The 22653-nt window shown below is 47.4% G+C and overlaps 1 protein-coding gene across 4 annotated transcripts in view; it reads left to right on the top strand.

Moving 5' to 3' along the window:
• SH3PXD2B (SH3 and PX domains 2B) overlaps positions 1–22653 on the top strand; it is a 123818-nt gene that overhangs the window by 63256 nt on the left and 37909 nt on the right. For all 4 annotated transcript variants that reach the window (XM_090064557.1, XM_090064555.1, XM_090064553.1 and 1 more), the window contains exons 4-5: positions 10524–10600; positions 17473–17564. In XM_090064557.1, coding sequence (XP_089920683.1) covers positions 10524–10600; positions 17473–17564 — 169 coding nt within the window. The remainder of the gene's footprint in view (positions 1–10523; positions 10601–17472; positions 17565–22653) is intronic.

Below are 22653 nucleotides of genomic sequence, written 5' to 3'. Positions count from 1 at the left end.
GTGCCTTCAAGACCAGCTATTTGCTATACTGAGAGATGCTTTGTCTGTTTCTCCAAAATGAATTGAGCACCCATAAAAATTTGGAGTAAAAGTACAACCCACATTTTCAGAGATCGATGTGCAAAGTGTGCGTGTTGCTGTGCTTGCTAATGCAGTTACTTTGCAAATGGTAAGAGAGCTACTAGGCCATTTACCTTAATTGCATGAATTAATCATATGAACATAAATATGAAAGTTAGCTATAAATTTCCTTTTTAATTTACTTGACAGCACGGGCTTTAGAAACAGCAGCATGTAATGCTATATAAATATAGCCTGCGGCAGTGATGACCTTACCAGCTGAAGCACCCACTCACAATCAGCAAGAAATGAACAAAAAATTATCTTCCACAGTGTGTTTCTCCATAAATTCCTTTCCCTGACCCAGAGGCTGTTGGTAGAAGCGTCACTACAGTGAGAGTTGGGATTGCATGGTAACTAAAGTGTCTGCTCCAGCAATGATGGGAGGACAGACTGTTTCAGAGAGACAAACTTTCATAGGCAAAATCCTACTTTGTCAAATGCTACTCCATCAGATGCCACTCTACCTTGATTTCAGACTAACATGGCTAACTACCTCCCTCTGGGCCAAAAATGCTAATGAACAAGGGAGGACCTGGACATCAGACATATTCACACTGGTGTGAAAAAGAAAACGTAGTGTATAGCTCTGTGCTGGAGTAACTTACAAGAAAATGATGAAAAATTACCTTGAAAGAAGACTGCACAGCAGTAAAAACACTAGCGTACATTACAGATATCAGATTTCTGCAGTTATCCTTGGGTTGTCGTTAGCTCAATTCAAATATGTTAGTGTTTGCTCTCACCCCCTTCTGGCAGGGCACTGTAAATGAAATATACCATGGCAGCTTCTCTGGGGTAACTGGTCATCTGTCTGCTCCTGGTCCCATTTCTATGCACTGAAGTAACTAGACTAGTGTTAATGTGATGCATGTCCAGGCCTGGAGAAGAGGGATTTTTTTTTTTCTTGATGATTAAATGCTATTGAATTTGCAAAAAGGAGGGAGAAGCCTGAGCTTTTCTATCCTTTCTATCTGGTTTGTGAAGGCCTTTGTAATTAGTATTGCCCTCCTTGCTTTCTCTGCACTGTCTTTGCCCCTCCTGCTGCAGAGTCACACTGTTAACACTCCCAGACAATATTAAAACTCTTGTAGTGGCAGAAACATAATCCCCATCCCTTCCTTGTCCTCTGGCAGTGTCCTGTAGTGCATACTTGTTACTTCTTGCATTCTGTGGTGTTGCATTACTGATTGGAGCTAGACTGTGTTATCCCAAAGCTGACGGGGTCACCATACGCTTTTTGGCAGTATCTGTATGCCTGTGTCTACCTTCTTGACTCTGCTTACTGGAATAGGGCCAGAAGAACAATTAGCCAGTGTTCATCAAGCTTAATTCCCATTTTACTTTAGTCTGTCCACACACTTCTTTGCAGCTACGTTTGCTTCAGGGGATGGAGTTTAGAGACTCTCCAAGCCCTGCCGCAGTTCTGCTTCCTTCCTAGGACCTGAAGGGATTTAGGATGTTCTGCACAAGAGAGAAACAGAAATGGCCCAGAAATGCTGGAGGCCAGGGAACTGAGCCAGAGACAATGTAAGAGCTCTTACAAACTCCTGAAGGCGGCCAGGCAGCTAGAGAAGAGAGAGAGGTTGGCCCCTGGTGCGAGTCATTGTAACTGCTGCACTTATTAGATCTTTTTAAGACAAGAAAATGAATGGGTCATGTGTGACGCAGTGAGTGCTACTCACTATGCATTTCCCCAGCATTGGAGGGGCTCAAACCCCTTCATTAAGTACTTCACCAGGCTGCATTGTTGTTCCTATTTTCTAGATGTAGGCTAAGTAATGTGGATCCAGGACAATTTTCTTGCCATTTTCCAGTTGGTCTAATAAAAGGTATCATTTTGAAACCAAGAGTTCTAGTTTGTTATATATCCAGGGCCTGGCCTTCCAGCTCCCACCCCATGGGTTCAGTCAAGTGCCCCCTTCTCTTAGGAAACCAGGGAGCCATTACTCTGCAACTCTCCCATGTTCAGTGAAAATCAAGGTTTTATATCTTTTCTTGGCAGCTTTGGTAGGATCTGTGTTTTAGCTAATTAGGCATTTTCATGTAAATCAACTTTTTATTAGAAGATAAATTTCTTGTTTGGGAAGGATTAGAACTGAAGCAAAGCAAACATAAGCAGGGAATAGAATTTGCCTGTGGTTTATGCATTCAGTGGCTGGAATAATTTAAAATCTCTTAATTTATTCTGATGCTTTTATTCCCTAGAACTATATTTTTTCACTAGCATCTGTTTGTTAAACATTTAAACACTCCTCCCAGAGGCTGCTTTTTATTTTAGACATTTTAAAATGTGTTCCTTGACAATTGTATCTCATCAGATTGACAAGACTTAAAAATGAAACAGCTATTTCTAAAAATTGACATCAGGACGGCTTTGATCCATTTATCTCTTTGAAAATTGTCATTACAACAAGAATCAATGCAGAATATATACTTAGCCTCTCTTTACCCTGAGGACTGATGCGAATGGAAAACTGTTGATAATTTACTTGCCCTAGGTAATGCAAATGACTAGGGGCAGGTAATTATTGCATCTCCCACCCCTGCTGTCTTTCCACAGTGCTCCTTAAGAACTAAAGACTAGACTGAATCAAGTTCTTGCATTGCAGACTGCAAAGGGAAGGAATTCCAGAGCCAAATGTTTTCCACCAGAGCTGCCTTGCCTCCCACGTGCACAATAGGGCACCAGGGAGAAGCAGTGCCTAAAACCAGGACTGAAATAATGCTCAAGCCATTCAGGATAATCAACATGGCAGTTGACCATCTGAATTGCATTTGGGAGCATACTTGCAGCTAAGTGTTAAGTACTTATGAAAAGTACTTAAAAACTGGATGACTACTCGGTGCCTTAGGAAAAGATGGCCTTGAAGTATAGAATCTGCTTCAAACTTTCCAGACCCATGGGGCTTCCAGATGCAGCCTTGTATATTCAGGAACAGTTTTGCTCAGGAGGTGGCTTTCAGGGTTGCAGACCTTATTGCCCTGACTATTCAGAAGGAGCAGACATTGTCCATGAATTTAGAGGAATGTTACAGCAACAGCAGGGCTGGGGGGAGGGGCAGAGGCAGGACATGGGCATATCACTGCCCACCCCCACAATCATATACTCCTTCTCCATTCCCCCTCCAGGTACTCTCTTTTTTGATACTGGAAATATGGTAACCCTAACAAAGCAGAGCATAAGGTGGGGTAGGGAACATAGACCAGGAACTACAAAGCAGAGCAGGCATGGGAAGAATTGCTGATGGACACTTGGAAAGTATAGGACTCATTTGTGGCATGCCTGCCAAAAAGGTTGTCCCCTACTGCACTAGTAGTTAGCAGGGAGTGCCTTGAGATGCTTGCCCCTCTGGCCAGTAATGGAGTATTATTGTAAGTCTTGACTGGCATGCCATCCTACGGATCTCAGTTGGCATGGGGGTGGCTGTGGGGCTGGAGACCCCAAGTAGAGACAAGAATGAGTGACTTCTCCATGGTATGTGCAGGAGAGGGAAGGTAAGGGTGGTGGAGACAGATGATCCAAACAATCACTTTGGCTTCTGTTGTCTACCAGAAGCCTGAATTCAAATGGCATCTTATACCACGTGTGATAATGACTCCAGGCTCACGTGCCAAACACATCCCTGAAAGCTGGATGTTGATCCACTTTTTAATAAGCAACAAGCCCTTACATCAGCCTTTGTCCAATTGCAGATGGGATGGCAGGCCAGGGTTTGAAGCGCATCAGTAGAGTGGGGCAGAGAGGGAGAGAGCATGCCTATCACCATCCACAATGCAAGTTCCTCATTTTTCACAAACACTAAAACTCGCCCAAACTTGATGGAAGCAGGCAGAGAGTTGACTTATGCTTGATGATTATCTTACCATTGAAACTGAAAGCTCAGGTTCCCTTGGAGGCTGGAAGTTTTTGGAAACCACATGTTATCGATCCAAGCTGGTGGGCAATTACTGAGGTTGTTCACATGGGCTTCCTATTGCAAGCAGCTGAGATTTAAAGGAGTTTGATCACCCAGGCTTGAACTTGACACTTTTAATTGGGATTTGTGTCAGTTTTAGTCCAGTGTGGGAACAAGTTTTTCTTGTATAAAAAGGTACATATATGTTTATTGGTATGTCCTGGTGGCCTTTTTGTCTTCAAAATTCTGAAGTAGCTGTGCTCACCAAAGGCCCTTGAAGCTTTTAGGGCACAACAGGCTTCAATGGAAAATGCCTGAGTCAAGAGTGAGAGGAAAAAAGTGGAGTAGCTGAAAGATTCCTTTAAAGGAGGAGAAAAATAACCTCAGCCAGGAAGGAAAGCCCTGTAAGATCCATATCTAAGCTATGAGCCAAACAACTATGATCTAAGGCAGTGGTCTCCAAAGTGGGGTGTGCAAGACGATCCACTGGGGTGCAAGAGGAAAATATTAGAACTTCTATTTATATTTATATAAATATATATTGGGGGGGGTGTGCGCAAACATTTTTTACTGATAGGGGTGCGCGATCAAAAAAGCTTGGAGACCACTGATCTAAGGGACCACTTCCATTTAAGAGCTACATGGACAGAAACCATCTTTCGAGGTTCTGTCTACAGCTGTACTTTACTACACTGAGCTGGGACTTGGGGTAAGATGTGAAGACTTGTAGACTGGAAGAAATGCTTGGGGAGCAGTCGCACTAGTCAGACAAAAGGTGTTGCTTGGAGTTAACTGTAAATTAGTTCATGGAAAAGGCTAATATCAAAACAAGGTGTGTTTTAATTTGTGTTAGCTACTTCGGGTTAAGATCTTAGTGTAGGCTTCCCTGAAGGGCTGCCCTGAATCTGCCACTGCCTGGCCTGAACTAGAATTTTAGCCCATATTAGCCAATACTTGTAAGAATACATTATTTCTCCAGTGGACACATGGTCCAAGGGGAGTGTGTTCCCTTCCCAACTTTCTCTTTACTCTTCTAGTGTACTTGACTGTTGAATAAAGATCACTTTTTCCTATGTCTCATGTCTTTAAAAAATCTGCTATAATTTCCTCTTTATCACGTCTCTTAATTTTTGCACATCTGTTTGTTTGTTTGTTTTCTGGTCCAAGGCCGGAGAGCATTGGTTAGTGAAAATCCAGGCAAACTAATATTTGGTCTTTCTTTTTCTGTTCCTATTAATGTCCTTGTCTCCCCCCTCCCGTCCCTTGGGCCTGCAAAGCTCTCTCAATCAACTATTTAAGATTCGTGTGTGAAATGCAGAGATGTGAGCATTATCAAAAGAGGTGCCTCATGGATAAACCTGTCAGGTGGGGAGGATGGTCAGGAGGTAAGCATGAAGGTACTTCGTGATATTTTTCAGCAGTGTCTGTCAGCACCTTGAGATGCCCAATGACTGACTTTTTAAAAAAGTATTGAGGGTATGTCTACACATGCTATTAATTTCAAAGTAGGCTTATGCACAGTTAAAATACTGAGCAGTAAGCCTACCTGGGAGCACATTTACACATGCTCTCTCTTGGGAGCAGATTTGCTCCCAAGGTCCGCATCCAGATGAGTGCAGACATCTGTTTCCCTGGGGACAACTAGTGATGGCCACTTTGTTCTGCAGCTAGGGAATGCTTGTACCAGGCATGCTTTGGTACGCAACAGGTTACCCTGGGTAGGGTAAGGGAGACCGTGTCCAGCACTGGGCTGGCCCCAGCAGCCTTACCAGGCCTCCCGGGCCTGCAGGAGCAGCAATTCTGCCATTCAGAGCCTGGCCAGCAGCCGGAGCATGGTTCTGGGCAACTTGACTCGACTTTTGAGTGGCGTGTGCTGCCGGTACATGTACTACTCTGCTTGGTTTTTTACCCCTGGATATCCAGGGGTCAAAAAAACCCACTGGAGGAAAAAGAAAAGCAGAGCAGCACACACGTGGGCAGCATGCCCTTGCAGTGCAGAGAACATCTAAATGTTTGGTATGTGGTGCCGCAGATGTGTTTACAACACCACATACTGCATGACCATGCTCGTTTGGACATGGCCAATGAGAGCACCCCAGTACAGGGTTGCTCCTGCCCTGCTCTGCCTCCTTGCAGCAGCTAGGGCGAGCTACCTGGGGGGGTGGCAGGGAGCATGGGGCCAGTCCAGTTGCTCAGCTCTTCTGGCTCCAGCAGCAGCTCTCTCCTGGCCCCATACACATCAAGAGGGGTCCTGACATGCACAGGGCCAAGAGACTGCTGCTGCTGCAGAGGTCTTCTGCCCCTCGCACATGGGACAAGGCCTGTGCCCAGTGGGGCTTCCCAGCACAGCCTGGCTCTAGCTGGGAGCTGTCCCATTCTGGGGCAGGTCCCAGCTAGCTTCAGGCACCACCCCCAGGGCCAGCCGGGACCTATCCTGTTTTTGCATCTCGTGTAGACACACCCAGTGAGTCTCACACTTTGTGCCACTTGAAGTACACAGCTGAGGGAGACCGAGGAGTGATTGAAAGTATCTGCATAGTGCTGATATCCACACCAAGTGCTGTCCCAGCAGGGATTTACATGGGGGTGAGAGAGGACAGTGTGTGTATATAGACAGGTGTAATAATTATATGGATATCATTTGACATTGATACAACAGTTACATTGTAGCAGCTCATATCTTCCTGTTTCTATAATGATACAAAAGTAGTAAAGCTGTTTTAACTTTAGGCCTCTTTCATTTAAGGTTCCAGTTACAGTGATTTAACTAACTGGTGGTACTACAGGAGCATGCGGAGGTAACAATTGCATTGTAATAACTGATAAGCAGAGATTCTGGTTTTCTCTGTTTTAAAAATTGCAAATTCTCTGATTAAAACCCCCCAAATCCACCATTTTTCTGCAACTAAAATGTAACGCCACTAATATCAGTTGAACACAATGTTATTGATATATTTACAATTTTAAAGCAATTTGGAAGTGTACCAGTGTCTAAATCATTATAATAAAATAAATTGTAAATTCCTACATGTGTTGGCATTTTTGGGTTTCTTATTGTAGAAAATCAGAACTCCCCCTGACTCCTGTGCTCACCAGGACACAGATCCAGCTATAGCTGTCCTCCTCCTAATTAGCAATCCTAATATGCTGGTGCCTCTCACTCCCAACCCACAGCCCCCATCCCCCCGGGCAATTCAGGTGCCCTTCCTAAACCACAGCCTGCCACCTCCTAGCCCTGCTAGTCCCCCTCACTCATGACCCACAGTCCCCTGACTCACCACAGCCCTGCCAGATGGGGCCCCCAGCTGCCAGGGCTATGGGACCAAGGCCCACAGCCCCCTGCTCCCCACAGCAGTGCCTGAGCCCAGCTGCTGCCTGCAGCAGTAATTCACAGAGCTTGGTTCCCCCTCTCCCCATGGGTGGCACAGCCAGAGCAGGGCCTGTGGGAGGAGGAGTTGGATTCAGGCTGCTTGCTGAGGGCATGGGGGTTCCTGCTTTGCTGCCCCTCCCTGGGGCCTCCATAGCAGAGTGGAGCAGGGCTGGGTGGCTCAATGGCACTACTGGGACCCCATGGCAGCTGTGCTGCCATGGTGAAATGCCTCTTGCTCACCTGGTAGCGGTAGCAGCATGTAATTGTGTCCCCCACTGCTGCCCGGCGGTGGGCAGGGGGCACCTTGCCATGGCAAGACAACTGGCTTGGAGTTCCTGACAGTAGCACTGAGCATCTCTTCCCAGTTCTGCTGTGGTGGCCTTGGGGTGAAGGCAGCAGGGTAGGGAGCCCTGAGCCCACAGTGAGCAGCCCTCATCTGCCTCCACCCCATGCACAAATCTGAGGGACATGTGCCTCCCCATGCCTCTCTCCATGGGAGTGTGCACAGTGGCAGGGAGCCAGCCCCTCACCGTGCCCAAAATGAACTGCCCATGGCTCCCTTGCACTCCTGGGCCGGGCCCTGCAGCCTCTCATTCCTGCCCTGGCCCCCATGCGCTGTCTCAGATGGGCAGCAGCCCCAGCCCCAGCCCTGTCCTACTCCCTTCCTCACCATGGGGGCCTCGATCTGTCCTCCCCGATGGACTTAACCTGGAAGGAGCTGTGAGAGCTGCTCTCTGCGCTGCCTGGCTGCTACATGCATGTGTGCGCGTGCACATGCCTGTGGTGCCCCCTGCATCTGATCACCCTCCTTACACTCCCTCCAGCCCCAAGCAGCTCTTTTCAGGCTGGAACTGTGCCAGCCTGCAATGGGAGCCCAGGGTGAGGGAGGGAGTGGGAGTTTGGAGTTAAGTGCAGCTAGGAAAAGTTCCTTCTTGACCTCCAGAAAGGAGTCTACTCCCAAACACAGGAGGTGGACATGGGTGTTTAAAAACCACAGTGTCTTGACGCACCGTTTTATTGGTAAGTTGCAAATGGCAGATTCTAGTAACTTATGACAAAATACTTCAACTCACCTCAATGCACACCAGTACCAATAATGCAGGAATGAAGTCCTTTATCTTCTGGAACCTGTCTTCTGTTTCCTCGCCACAACATACATAATGGGAAAAGTGGGAGAGGAGGAGCAGCTAGAAGGGACTCCTGCATGGGATTCTGTTTTCAGGGGGCAACCTGAAGTAGAGAAATTTATTGGGAGAGGATCTGAGGGAATGGAGAAGCACAGACTTGTTATAGGAAACATGTTACAGCTTGTGTATGCGGATAGAGCTCTCTGTGTTTGTGCCATTGTGGGAACATGGTGACTTTTGATTTGGTGTGATTTAGCAATGGTTGTATGCCTGTGAGGTGGATTACTGTGTCTGTGCTATGATATGAGCCATTCATCCATTTCCTGGACACACCTGGCAACACCCATGCTAAGTGAAGGGATGCATCTGGTTGAGACTTCTCTGCCTGCTTTCAAAAACCAAGATCATAGAACTATAGAAAATTAACGTTGGCAGAGACTTCAGGAGGTCATCTGGTCCAACACCTTGCTCAAAGCAGGACCATTCCTAACTAGATCATCCATTTCTGTCACCCTCTCCTGGACTCTGTCCAACTTGTCCACATCCTTTCTGTAGTGAGGGGTCCAAACGTGGCCTTACCAGTGCCAAATGGAGGGGAAGAATCACTTCCCTCAATCTGCTGGCAAAACTCCTGCTGATGCAGCCCAGTATACTGTTAGTCTTCTTGGCAACAAGGGCACACTTCTGGCTCATATTCAGCTTATTGTCCACTGTAAACCCCACATCATTTGCTGCAGAGCTGCTGCCTAGGCAGTCAGCCCCCAGCCTGTACTGGTGCATGGGATTGTTCCATCCTAAGTGCAGGACTTTGCACTTATCTTTATTGAGTCTCATGAGATTTCTCGTGGTCCAGTCCTCAAATCTGTCAAAGTCACTCTGAATCCTGGCTCTACTCTCCAGGATATTTACTACTCCCCGTAACTTGATGTCATCTGCATAGTTGCTGAGAGTGAACGTCATCCCATCTTCTAGGTTGTTGATGAAGATATTGAACAAAATCAGTCCCAGGACTGACTCCTGGGGCACTCCATTTGATACCAGCTGCCAGCTAGACATCAAACTGTTGATTACTACCCTTTGAATCTGATGATTCAGCCAGTTTTCTATCCACCTTATAGTTAGGGACCACTGGACACTGCACTGTGCGCTGTGGAGCAGCTCCCTTAATCTTGGAGTTTCCCCCATTCACCCCCCTGCTGTTGATTGGTGGAGGGGCCCTGTCGACTCTGCCATTCACTGCCCACCTCTTGCCCTTGATCAATGGGGAGATGAAAACCATGGTTTTAAATATTCTGCAGTTTTTGCTTCCCACTGCTGATTGGCAGAGGGGCCCCAACAGTCCCACCACTAGCTGCTGACCAGGCAGGAGGTGAAACTGTAGCATATTTAAAACTGTGGTTTTTTCCTCCTGGACATCAGGAGCAAGTGGTGAGGCCAATGGGGCCCCTCTGCCAATCAGTAGTGGGGGAGTATGTGAGGGAAAGTCCAAAATTAAAGGAGCAGCTGAGCAGCACACTTCCGTCATAAATTCCAGTGGTCCCTACTTATAGTCCACTCATCCAATCCATATTTCCTTAGCTTGTTTGCAAAGTTGTGGGAGTCTGTATCAAAGGCCTTGCTAAAGTCAAGAGATATCAGGTCCATTGTTCTCCCTGCATCCCTAGGGCCAGTTATATCATCAAGGAATGCAGTCAGGTTGGTCAGGTATGACCTGCCCTTGGTGAATCCATACTGTGTGTTCGTAATCACCATATTGTCCTCCAAATGCTTTGAAATGGATTCCTTGAGGACCTGAAGATGAATAATTTTAAATGTGCTTTTCTGCAAAAGTGTATCTAATGGGGCAGGAAGGTGTGGAGTGTATCCTGTTGGGAAGGTGCTCTCTTTGCAAGATCAATATCTTGCTTAGAAGGGGGATTGAGCCATTCATCTGATCTGAGGTAAGGGATGTCGGTATGGAACAGCCCTCATGAACTGCACTGCTCTTTTTCACTTTTCCCACTCCAGGTAAGATCCTCTTCCGCCGAAGCCATATCCGGGATGTTGCAGTCAAGCGGCTGATACCCATTGATGAATACTGCAAGGTAAGGGTAGTTTTCTAGCTCGTGTCAGAAGTTGGCAGTCATTTTGGGTACTGGATCTGGGAAGGCACAGTGCATGGTGTCAATGCCATAAAGTCTTTGCTGAACAAGTCCACCAGCAGTGGCGTATGTTAACACACCATGAGCATGGTATGAGAGCATATGTAGAATAAACCCATGGAGGTGCTGCAGTTCAGGATTGGGGTGCATTAACTAAAGCTATGAAAGACGAGCCCTGTAACTACAGTAGAATAGGGGAAGCTGCTCAATGTCAGGACAGAGGTCATGGAAAAAATAGGGTTAGAAGGGACTTCAGGAAGCCATCTAGTCCAACCCCCTGCCCAAAGCAGGATCATCCCTCTCTAAATAATCCCAGACAAATGTTTGTCTAACCTGCACTTAAAACCTTCCCGTGACAGAGATTCTACAACCTCTGTAGATAATCTGTTCCAGTGTTTAACTGCCTACATTGTTATAAACTCCTGGTATCTAAATCAAACCTTCCTTGTTGCAATTTAAACCCATTACTTCTTGTTCTGTCTTCTGTGGACTCAAAAGTTGGTCACCTTACTCTTTATAACAACCTTTATATATATGAAGATTATCTAATCCCACCCAGTCTTCTTTTCTGTAGACTAAATGATTCCAGATTTTCCAACCTTTCCTCCCATGCCATGTGCTCTAGACCTCTGATCATTTTTGCTATCCTCCTCCAGACTCTTTCTAAAGTGTTCATAACTTCCTTGAAATGCAGTGCCCAAAACTGGACACAGTACTCCTGATACACAGTACTCCAGCACTGAATAGAGTGGAAGAATGACTATTTGTATCTTGCAGAAGAAACTTCTGTTCATGACATACTGGGAATTTATTGGCTTAAAAGCCATTTTAAATGTTGACTCATTCAGCTTGTGATTCAAAGATGTTTGGGTAGGAAGGGACCTTAGCAGATCATTGAGTCTGACCCCCTACCCTGGGCAGGAAAGAGCACTGGGGTCAGATGACCCCAGCCAGGTGTACATCTAGCCTCCTGTTTAGGACCCCCACGGTAGGGGAGAGCATCACCTCCTTTGGAAGACCATTCCAGATTTTGGCAACCCTTACCATAAAGAAGTTCTTCCTGATGTCTAACCTAAATTTGCTCTCTGTCATTTTGTGGCCCTTGTTCCTAGTTACTCCAAGGGGTGGCCTGGTAAACAGATCATCTACTATTCCTTGCTGTCCTCCCCTGATGAATTTGTAGGCAGCCACAAGATCACCACTTAGCCTTCTCTTGCAGAGGCTGAAAGATCCAGGGCCCTTAATCTCTCCTCGTAGGGTTTTGCCTGGAGGTCCCTAACCATACAAGTGACCCTCCTATTAAGTTGTCCACATCCCTCTTGAAGTGTGGCGCCCAAAACTGGACACAGTACTGCAACTGCAGCCTGACCAATGCCGCATAAAAGGGAAGTATCACCTCCTTGGACCTGTTTGTCATGCACCTACTAATGCATGATAAAGTGTAGTGAGCATTTCTGATCACTTCATCACATTGATGACTCATGTTCGTCTTGGAGTCTACAGTGACTCCAAGATAATTTGCCATTGCTGTGCTGCTGAGAAGATTCTCCCCCAGTCTGTAAGTGTGCTGATGATGCCTTCTCCCTAGGTGCAACACCTTGCATTTGTCCTTATTGAACGGCATCCTATTCTGTTCCGCCAACTTTTCCAACCTGTCCAGATCCATGGGATTGGTTCCCTACCCTCAGATGTGTTAACTGTACTCCATAATTTGGTATCATCTGCAAATTTGGACAGAGTGCTTTCCACGCTCTCATCCAAGTCGCTGATGAAGACACTGAACAGCACTGGTCCAAGGACCAAAACTTGTGGAACTCCACTGCCCACATCTTTCCAGATTGATACCGACCCATCTACCACCACTGTCTGGATGCAACCCCTAAGCCAATTTGCCACCCACCTGACCATGTAAACATCTATGTCACAGTCACTCAGTTTATCTATAAGAATATAATGAGATACTGTCCTTCTTAAAATCCAATTAGATGACATGTTGTTCATGTGACTGTTTCTTTCTAAGTAAATTCCATTGCACATGCCCTTCCTGAATTTGATTAGATGAATTTCAGCCCATTTTTGCAGTTTATCAAGTTCATTTTGAATTTTATTCTCACCTTCTAAAAGGGCTGCTGTCCCCCGCATGATATCTTTAAATTCCATTTTGTTCAAGCTATTAATGAAGATGTTGAATAGCAATGGGCCCAGGAAAACCCCCTGAGTAACCCCACTTAATATATCCCCTCAGTTTGACGCTGAGTCCTTGTTGACATCTCTTTATGGACACTGGTCCAAATAGTTATGCACCTGTCTTGTAGAATGTTCTACATCTAGATTATATTTCTTTAACTTCCTTGTGAGGGTGTTGTGGGAAGCAGTGTCAAAAACTTAAAAGATGCATCCCCCCTGTGTAACATCCCAGCAGTAGTCTAGAAGCTGTTGCTTCAGGTCTATGTTGTTGAGCTTGAGCTACTGCAAGGTACCAGGTACAATTGGAGCAATATATGTACTGCAAAGTGGGCTTCAGGCACATGGTCCAAGCTGGAGGTTTGGAGAGAGCTCACACAGGAGCTACTTAAATCAAGCCAGTGTAATCAATCCTCATTTTCAGGGACACTAAAATGTGCCAACTACCCACAGGCACATGCACAACCATAAATTTAATTTTAGGGAGGAAGAAGGTCCCTAAGAGATAGGAGGCTGCAGCTGTCTGTTTTAGAATGATGCTGTTAATGGCATAAAATATAATGAATCCATTTGACTTAACAACTGGAACATAATGGCTGATGTTATATGACCCACTTAGCAGCTTTCTCCTCCTCCAGTTAATGCATTACCAAGTAATAAAGTGTGCTCTATGCCTGGCCTTCCAGCTCCTGCTACTTAACTGAAACTGCTGCTGCTGGGGTAGAAACCAGAACCATCACAGAGGTGCTTTACAAGCAAAGAGTCAACAGGAATGGCCATGCTCTCATTACAGGGGCCCAGTTCTTGATGCCTTAGATGCAGTTGCTCCTCTCCTCAAACCAGCTATTTTGGGTTGGCCTCACATGAGCCACAGCAGCAGAAGTAAAATAATCACTCTCAATAAAAGTTCTCCTAGAGCTTCTTTGAAGAGCAGCTAAAATTATTGGGAGTCAGGTCAACCTGACTTCTGAGTTAGTATTTAAAAACAGTTTTTCTCAGTTTTTTCTTCCCTCCTTCAGCTTGGTAATAGGTCCTTTCTTGCACTGGCAAATTTGAGAGAGAAAATGTTGGGTGAATATTAGGTAAAAAAAGTGGTGACTGAAGTTTTCTGCCAAATCCCATTGCTTTTAAAACTAGATTGGACACAGTTCTAGAAAATCCCCTGTGGTGAATAATCCTGTATTAGCGTCGGACCAATGGATCACCAGCAAAATGGACCTTTCCCATCTGGCTTTTATGAATAGCCTTTCTCTGTAGGATCCTTGCTGTATTTCTGCCACTGCCAGTTGGGGCTGGATGGAGTTCCCCTGGGAGCCTCTTGTTGTCAAGGATGAGGTGGAGGCTGAGTTGTGAGACTGGATGCCTTGCCTTCAGCAGCACTCCCAACCTCTCCTGTCAGCATCCCCCATGTCAGCATTGTTCACCAACTACCAGAAACTGGCCCTTAGCTTGTGTCCATCAAGAGTGGGCTGCGTTTTCCATTGACATCTGCAGTGCTCTCAGGATGGAAAGTTCTTGAGGCCCTGGTTGGAAATTTAACAGAAGCCCCAGACATTGGATACCTGTGGACTGTGCCTAAGTGGCAATGGCATCAGTGAGAAACCTGCTCTGTCAGCTGTCCATGCCTGCCCCCATAATCTCTGGAATGGGCAGGCTTTCCCGTTTCTCGTGATGGCCTGCACATTGCCTTGACTTCTTGTCAGACCTCTGGTTTACCCTTGCTGCATTGGCAGTCAATGTCTTTGAATGACCTTTCCACTCTTGGAACAGCTACACAGACACTGCAGACTCAGATCTGATATCTGGGGACTTGCTTACATGGGGCTCTGATGAAGGGTGAGAGTTTTTCATGGGTTTCCCTGTGTTCCTGCCTCAAGGCCGTTGTATAATGGGTGGAGCTGAGGGTGAAGTGTGGCTGGGAGGCTAAAGGATGCCTGTCAGCTGCCCTTCTCTACAGGAGGCAAATGGGCTGAAGGGTGAGCCCTCTTCCTCCTTTGACAGCATGACACAACTTTTTTCCTAAAAGTGCCCAAAAAAACAGTGAACGCAAACCACAGCTGTGTACATCAGGGGGCTGCCTGTTTTTCCCTTCACTCAGAGATGAGCTATAGTGCTCTCACCTGGCCTGCCTGCCTCTGCTCCAGTATGAAACAGTGGGACAGTCAGCAAGGGAAATGATGGCTCTGGCCTGAAGAAAACATCAGTATGCTTGGCACCGTCCCCTCTAGCTTTTGCAGACATTACGGCATCATTGCTGGCACATTCTGGCTCTCATCCATTGAGTCCTACCTTTAAGGCTAGTCTTGCTGTCTGAGTCTCTCTTGTGGCCAGGGAAAAGGTGAGGGTCAGGACATCAACTCGTGGTCCGAGGTGGTTGTCTGATGATGGTATTAATAAAGCTCTGCAGCTATTGTCTTGAAAAAGGAGTCCAGCAATTTGTCCCATAATAAGAGGCTCCCTTCCTGGGTAGCAGTTCCCCAACAGAGAGAACAAAGGGCTCTTCATGATGTCTGAAGCTCTCATGGTCCCAAGAGTCCCCATGTCCTGGACCTGGCCAGCAGCATCAAGAAGCCAGACTCTACTGCCCTGACAGAATAGGGCCCTGACAAGGGCTGCTTGTTCTGTGGGGAAAGGGGCTATGGTTCACCACATTTTGTAGTTGAGAAAAACATCAGTAAGTCAGTGAGTCAGGCCGCATCTCAAGGGTGGGCAATTATTTTGGGCAGAGGGCTGCTTAACAAGTTTTGGTGTGCTGTTGAGGGCCACATGGGTAGCCCCGTCCCTTGATAGTTGCTCCACCCCCTTGTCACCACCTTGGCAGAAGTCCCTCCCTCTCCTTGCCCCCTGGAAATACTCCCAGTGGGGTGGGGGGGCAGGGCATCTTAGAACCAGAAAAAAAACAAATCATACCCTAAGTCAAACATCTGCTAGAACATAGTTTAATTTTATTATGAAAAATATTTTGTCATGATTTGTGTTTGTGTATTATATGTAGGGGTGATTGCATAATAACTCAAAAATAAATTCTTAGTCTTGTATATTGTGGGGGTGTATGATGGGTGTGGTGGGGTGTGGATATGTGTGTGTATGGGGGGTGGATTGTTCCTATGTGTGCTGTGTGTGTGTATGGTGGGGTGTGGGGGTGTTTGTGGGAGGGATTTGTGAGGGGGTGTGGGGTATGCTGGAGGTCTGTGGGAGCAGGGTGTGGATGTGTGTAGGATTTATGGGGTATGAGGGAGGGTGGGGAGTTTGGGGACCCTCCCCCAGTTCCTCCCCACAGCATGCAGCTCTGGCAGGTGGTGGCAGTGGCAGCAGCAGTAGGTAGGGGAATTCAGGGCACAGGCGCCCGGCAGGGCATGGCTGCATATTGCGATGAGGGGCACATCCTCCATTGGGCTGTCTGTATCACCGGTGCTCTCCACACTTGCGCGCAGTCCCTGCACTCGCTGGCCGCAGCAGGGAAGCCCCACATGCTGAAGCCAGCTACCTTCCCCACCCCCCAGGGAAAGGTACCTGGGGCTTCCTTCCTCTCCTGCACAGCCCTGGCAGGGAAGACATCCAGCTCTAGCACCTGGGGCTTTCCTCCCCTGCCCGGCGACTGCAGGGGATGTGCGTGAGTGGCAGAGTGCGCTGGCGATACAGGCAGCCTGATAGAGGCTGCACCCCTCGCTGCAGTGTGCTGCGCAGGCTGGAGCCATGCCCCTCCAGGCACCTGTGCCCTGGACGCCCTGCCTGCTGCTCTTGCTGCTGCCACTGCCTGCCAGGGCTGTGCTCCATGGGGGCAGTATGGGGGGATCCCCAGGGGTTCACCACCCTGCCACCCTCCCTTACACCCACACACTGCCCAGCCGAGCTCTGCGCTGCCAACACCCCCTTGAGTGCAGGCTCCATGCTACTGCCAGCCCCAGCTCCACGCTCCCCCCACCCCAGCTGCAGCGCAGCCCCCACCCCCGCCACTTCCCTATCAGCTGCTCAAAGCAGGTCCCTGGAGACTGCTGCTGGCTAGGCTGGGTCCTTCTGCCCATGAAGGTGGGAGCGAGTTGCAAGAGGGTATGTTCGGGGCTGTGTGTACATGTGGGTGCCTCACCCCCACTGTTGTGGGCAGAAGGGCTGTGTGGGGCACAATTTGTTGATGGGCACTCTGGGCCGGATAAAAGTGCTTGATGGGATGGACCTGGCCCACAAGCCATATTTTGCCCACCCCTGCCCTATCTGGAAGGAAATCAGCTCTGGGGAAGTGGTTGTGAGAATCACTTGGGCTCTTACAAGGAGGCTGAATATACCCCAGCTAATGTGGGAGTAAAGGATTAAGATGGTGCATTTAACTTGGGTGGCAGGTCAACAACCATTTCTTTCCCTTTGCATTTCTTAGTCCTACCTACAGATACAGTAGGACTTTTCTTGGGATGGAAATGGCTTTCACAGTTTTGGTACATCACAACCCTCCACAGGGCACTGTGCACTCAGTGTCTGGTTCTTCAAGCTGCCTTCCTACTGTTACAGGCAGTATGTGGCAAGCTTTTCTGGACCATGATGCAGTTCCTCACCATGCATGCTGAAGCTGACCTAGGCACTCTTTCTGAGCCAGGGACTCTAGCTCGGTGTTATCAGTACCTCCATTTCATTTGCAGGCCCTGATCCAGTTGCCACCCTACATCTCTCAGTGTGAGGAGGTTCTTCAATTCTTCGAGACAAGACCCGAAGACCTGAATCCCCCTAAAGAGTAAGTTGGTTGTAAGGAGCCAGTGAGGCTGCTTCTGCAAACTGTTAATAGTGTTGGAGGCATAGGCTGTCACCAGATAAACATACACCTCCATGAGCATTGTCTTCAGAAGAGGCCCTGAAATTCATTTATGACTCCCTCAGTTGCATGTTCATGTAGATCTGTTGAAAAGGGCTATATTGACATCCCTGGGAAGGGGAAGAGGGCTGTGAAAGCTTCCTTTGCACTGACCAGTATGCCTTGCTTCCTGGAGTGTCTGCCAGTAGCAGTGAGATGGGAGTGTTTTCTGCTGCACCTGCTGAATCCTGGGCCTCCCCACTGAACTTGTCAGACATGCTGAGTTCTGACGCACAGTCATGTGGGGAAACCCAAAGTCATTTCACGCAGGAGCAACCAAGAGGAGAATAACTTCCAGTTACTAACAAACTTCTGATTGGAGTGGAGGACTCTTTTCCTTTGCCAGTTCCCTGAGACATCCAAACAGTCCTGACTCTTCCTTTCCATTCAAAACAGAGAACTTTTGCAAGATCTTTTGTGTGCCTTACGCAACCCCGTGTGGTTACAATCTTGTGACTATGAGCTGCTTTGGCCGTGAGCCATCTGTCCCCTGTTAATCTCTGAGAGTATAAATACAACCACCAGTCAGCCTCTGCTTCTCTGCTGCTGTCTCTTGTCTGCCCAAGTGTGTGTCCATGTATGCGCCTCTACCTCAGGTTGAGCAATGGAAGAGGATTGATTGATTGCACAAGAGAAGGCAGTAAATTGATTTTGACATTTTTTTTAATGGGGGGAAGGGGAAGATAAAAGGATTTTGTTTTTCTCTGAGAAGGAACATTGAGTCTCTTATGTCTCTGGCTAAGCATTATCCGTGTTCCATTTGTATCCTCTCCCCAGGCTTTAGATTTTACTCACTTAATATTTTTTTCTCCTTGACCTCTGTATTTATTTTCTTGGCCTATCATCCTTCCACTCTTAGCCAGCAGTCACTCGATTAGATTGGTCCGAGGGCCCCCGAGTCCATTAACTAATAGCATGCTGTCACCTGGCATTCCCATTCATCCTGCCCAAGCTATTGTTCTCCAGTTAACCTGTGACCCCTTAGGTCATCCATCAGCTAATGCAGTGGCACAGGAGGGAGGGAGAGGCTTAAGGAGAGTTTTGTGACTTGCACAGGCAGTATCTTGTATAGAAAAAGCCCCTGGAGTCTGCTAGTGCTTTGTGACATCCCAGTTCCAAGTAGTACAGAAGGCTGGGGAGGGAAGTAGCTTATAAGTGAAGTCTGGGTTATATGCTGTATTTTTTGGATATTGTATGGGTCAGGTCCATGCAATGATTCTGTTGCTGAGATCTGCTCACAGATGCTGTCTTCAGGGGTTAGGGATCATTCTCTATGTTCAGTTACCCACCACAATCTGCTTCCTTACTGCATCCTGCACACTGTATCCTTAAACATGTGGACACAGTACAGGTTATGGAGTCAGGCAGGATGGAGAGTGTCACAGGAATGAGAGGCAAATTCAACCCCAGGACAAAGTAAAGCATCTGAGAGTGATGCTTCCCCAAAATGGGATTTGCTTCCCATGGTAGCACCCCCAGGTGATGCTGATTTGCACATATTGCTTCTTGCAGGCCTGATGTGTAAGGAGTTCCCTGTTGCCCCGAGTTTTGTACCTGCCTTGTGCTCAGGTGAGAGCTAAACAGAACGGAAAACACACAGGCACCAGCCCAAAGGCACACACAGTATAAACAAAGCTGTGTGCTTCCATCCTGGGGGCCCTTTGGAGGTCCTCTCCCGCACACTTGATGTGCACATCTCTCTGCACTAATCTGTGTCCCTGCTCACATGAGGAGAACCCTGCAATTGTTTTTCTTGCATTTGTAAATGTTTGGCCATTGTGGCTCTTGCCAGATTCGCTGCTGCCAGCTACCTGCAGTTCAGTCTGATAGTGGAATGAGCTGGCTTTCATTTTCCCCATGTGCTGTCCTCGTGGTAGCAGGAGGGGCAGTTTACAGTAGTAGAGACCACTTAACAGAGGACTTGTGTCCATTTGCCTCCAGCAGTGAGCTGCTGTGGTGTCTCAAGGACATCTCTGCTGTATTTCACATCCCAGCCTGAATGCTCCCAAGGTATTTATTAGCTACAATTCAAAATGTTAATTAATAAAAGTCCTTGATACTCTCCTCTGGCAAGATTGGTGGGAGCCATTTCCCCAGCTCTATGCTGATATGCTGCCAAATCACCAATAGGGATGTGAAAATGATGATAGACGGCTGGGGTTGATCAGATGCAGTGGTGTGTCTGGGGACTGGCAGGATGTCATCATTCATAAAGGAGATAAATACTTTCTATGGGAAGTTGAAAGGGAGCCAGGCCATGAAAGAAATAAGTCAGTGACTTTTTATGCTGTGGCGGCTGAGGGAAAGGAAAAAGGATTGGTCAGCATCCTCTATGCCAAGCAAAGCGGCCATTCTGGTGACATCAGTGACCCACTGATTTCTTGCCCCTCTCCATTTTTTCTCTGGCCAGCAGAGACGCTCCCACCCCTTCTACGCTTACTGAAGGCTCAGTGCCAGCCTCTGCTCCCTTTTAAACACTGTGCAAAGTTCATGTTAACTGCAGTGGAAGCAGGGCCTTGTCCTTGGTAAGGGGAGATGCAGTGGGGTCTTTAGGGCTGTATGTGCATCCTACCTTTCTGGATGTAGATTAGAGATGGAGATGGTCCTGCTTGATATCACCTGAAGTCAAGTTGGTCAAGATGGTGTCAGGAGGAATAATTCCACTGAAGGCCATGGAACTCTCTTCTAGCACGGTTTATGAAGAAAATCCCTGGAGAGAGCAGCATTAGGGGATGGAAAGAGGTGGCATGGTCACTTGGGGCCAGCTCTCCATTTGTTGGTACCTCCTGTAGTTTGAGCTGTTCTTTATATGGCCTTGGGTGAGTCAGTTCTCGTTGTTCAGGAGTTCTTCCTGGATTCTTTTGAGACCTTTTCCTACACTTGGCCTTCCTCCGCTAATACTGCTGATCTCCCCCTCCAGCAACAGGATCAGTGATGAGAGCACTGTTGTTGATGGACTTCTGGTGCTTGCCAGCTTCACCTGTGGTGTATTCTGGATCTTTCTTAATCCAACGGTAGGACAGTTTGCTTACACCATCCCACTGCTGACAGGAAAGAAAGTAAAAAACTAAATGCAGAGGCAAGGAGCTCAATGCAGAGACTACCTCTGATAAGCACTCCCCTCCTCACATCAGTACCAACTGAATGAGGCAAGAACCTGGTGCAGCTCTGACTTTTTTTTTTTTTTTTTTTGGGGGGGGGGGGGGGGGAAGCAAGGAGGGGTTAAAGAGTTTGAGTCATTTGCACATGCCTGTGCACTTAGTATGTGTTCTCCATACCCTGTCAGGACCACGTCAGAAGGCGTGTCAGTCCCTGCCACCACTGAGCTCTTTGCTTCCCCACAGGCCATTGTGACTGATGGCTTTTACAGTGTAAGCACCTGTCCTCTAGGGATTGGGCTGAGACCAGCCCAAGTCATTTCATATAGGATTCCACCCAACTGAGTGATTTGAAGGCATCATGGCTGTAACAGTAGGTCTTGAGGCACTAGTTAGGTCTGGTGGGAGGAAGGCAAAGCTTCTGCAGGGACAGAAGAATGCACATGGCAGGAAAGAAGAAACCCACCACACACTGAGCACCACATGGGATGTGGAAGTTTTTTTCGCTCAGGCCTTTCGATAAAAATTCAATTGCAACTAGCCTTAGAGGAAGCAAGCCATCATATTGTGGCTACCAGCGTGCACTGGGATGTCAGACCTGTGGCAGGGCTCTGGGTTGGGGAATAAGGGAACTGCAGGGATGGCAGCTGCTGTGTGTAGATAAGTCTCTTTCTTTTCGTTGTGAAAGAGGTTTCCAGTGGCAGAAGGTCGCTCCTGCAGGGAGGCTGGGGAAGTCTGAAGTTCTGGGCAGGAGGCTTTTCCTGAGTCAAAGCATTCAGCTGCTAACTGCCCTTGGCAGTTGCTCCAACAGGCAGGAGCCCAGGTTAAGTATAACGAAGACTTCTTCTACATGATGGTTAAAATAACCCTCGGTGCTACCCCAGGGGAAGCAGCAGGGGAACAGATTTGTCCTGCTGATTTCCTGTTTACTCCTAGAAACAACTAACATGCAAGTGAGGGGCCATCCATATTTGCTGTCCATTCTCATTTTGGTCCTCACACAACCCCTTAAGATCGAAGAAATGCTTAAGGGATTATGATCCGTTTTAGTAGCTGTGGCTGATTCATTCCTAGCACCTTCTTCTCTACAGTGTTGCTGTGCTTGAGAAAATTTTCTTCCTACACCATGTCTGTCTGTCTTCAATGTGACTTCTGAGTGTGGGGGTGAAAGGACTCAGTTATGCTCCTGATACAGAAATGATGTGCAAATTAAAAGCCTGTAGCTCACCCTGAGGGAGACTTTAAAACAGAACCTGCAGTTCAGGGGCACTGGTCAAGACGGGTTCATTCTTAAAAGACCCTGTGATGACTCGGTCCCTTTAGTAGGTGAGATAACAGCTGCAGCAGAGTGTGCCTTGTAGATAAGACACTTGCAGACAGAATTCTTAGTTTCTAATCTGAAGCCATAGCGCCTGCCTCTTCTATGTATGGGCTGTGAGGAGGCGAGAAGCTTTGGATCTGCATGCCTGGACCTTTTGATCAGATGATGCAGTTTAGACCTGTCCTGTCTCTGGGATGAATGTCCAGAATTCAAGCCCCCAGTGATCAAAGCCCTGGATCAGGGGTCTGGTAGTCAGGTGAAGGTCTGCTTTTCATTGTTTGTCTCAGTTACTTGCCTGTATCCTAAGTGCCAGAGAACTCAGATCCCTGTAGTCTGCTCAGTGGCTAAGTGGGTGGGCAAGGAGTGGGAAGAGAAATTGCAAGTATAATGAACATACTTCACATGTAAATGATAAGCCTCCCTCCCCTGTGGCTGAGAAAATACCCATCAGGAAATGCATGGTGAAGGTTGCTTTGGCTGTAGGCTGTTGGCCATTCTGATCTTCACGTTGTTTGCTCTAATCATGTGTTGATCCCTTGCTTTTTTCCAACTG

This window comes from Crocodylus siamensis, chromosome 10 (assembly GCF_052110815.1).
Source record: "Crocodylus siamensis isolate JL-2025a chromosome 10, ASM5211081v1, whole genome shotgun sequence".
Classification (NCBI taxonomy): domain Eukaryota; kingdom Metazoa; phylum Chordata; order Crocodylia; family Crocodylidae; genus Crocodylus; species Crocodylus siamensis.
The sequence above is the reverse complement of the archived record's forward strand: the minus strand, read 5'-3'. Positions and strand labels throughout refer to the sequence as shown.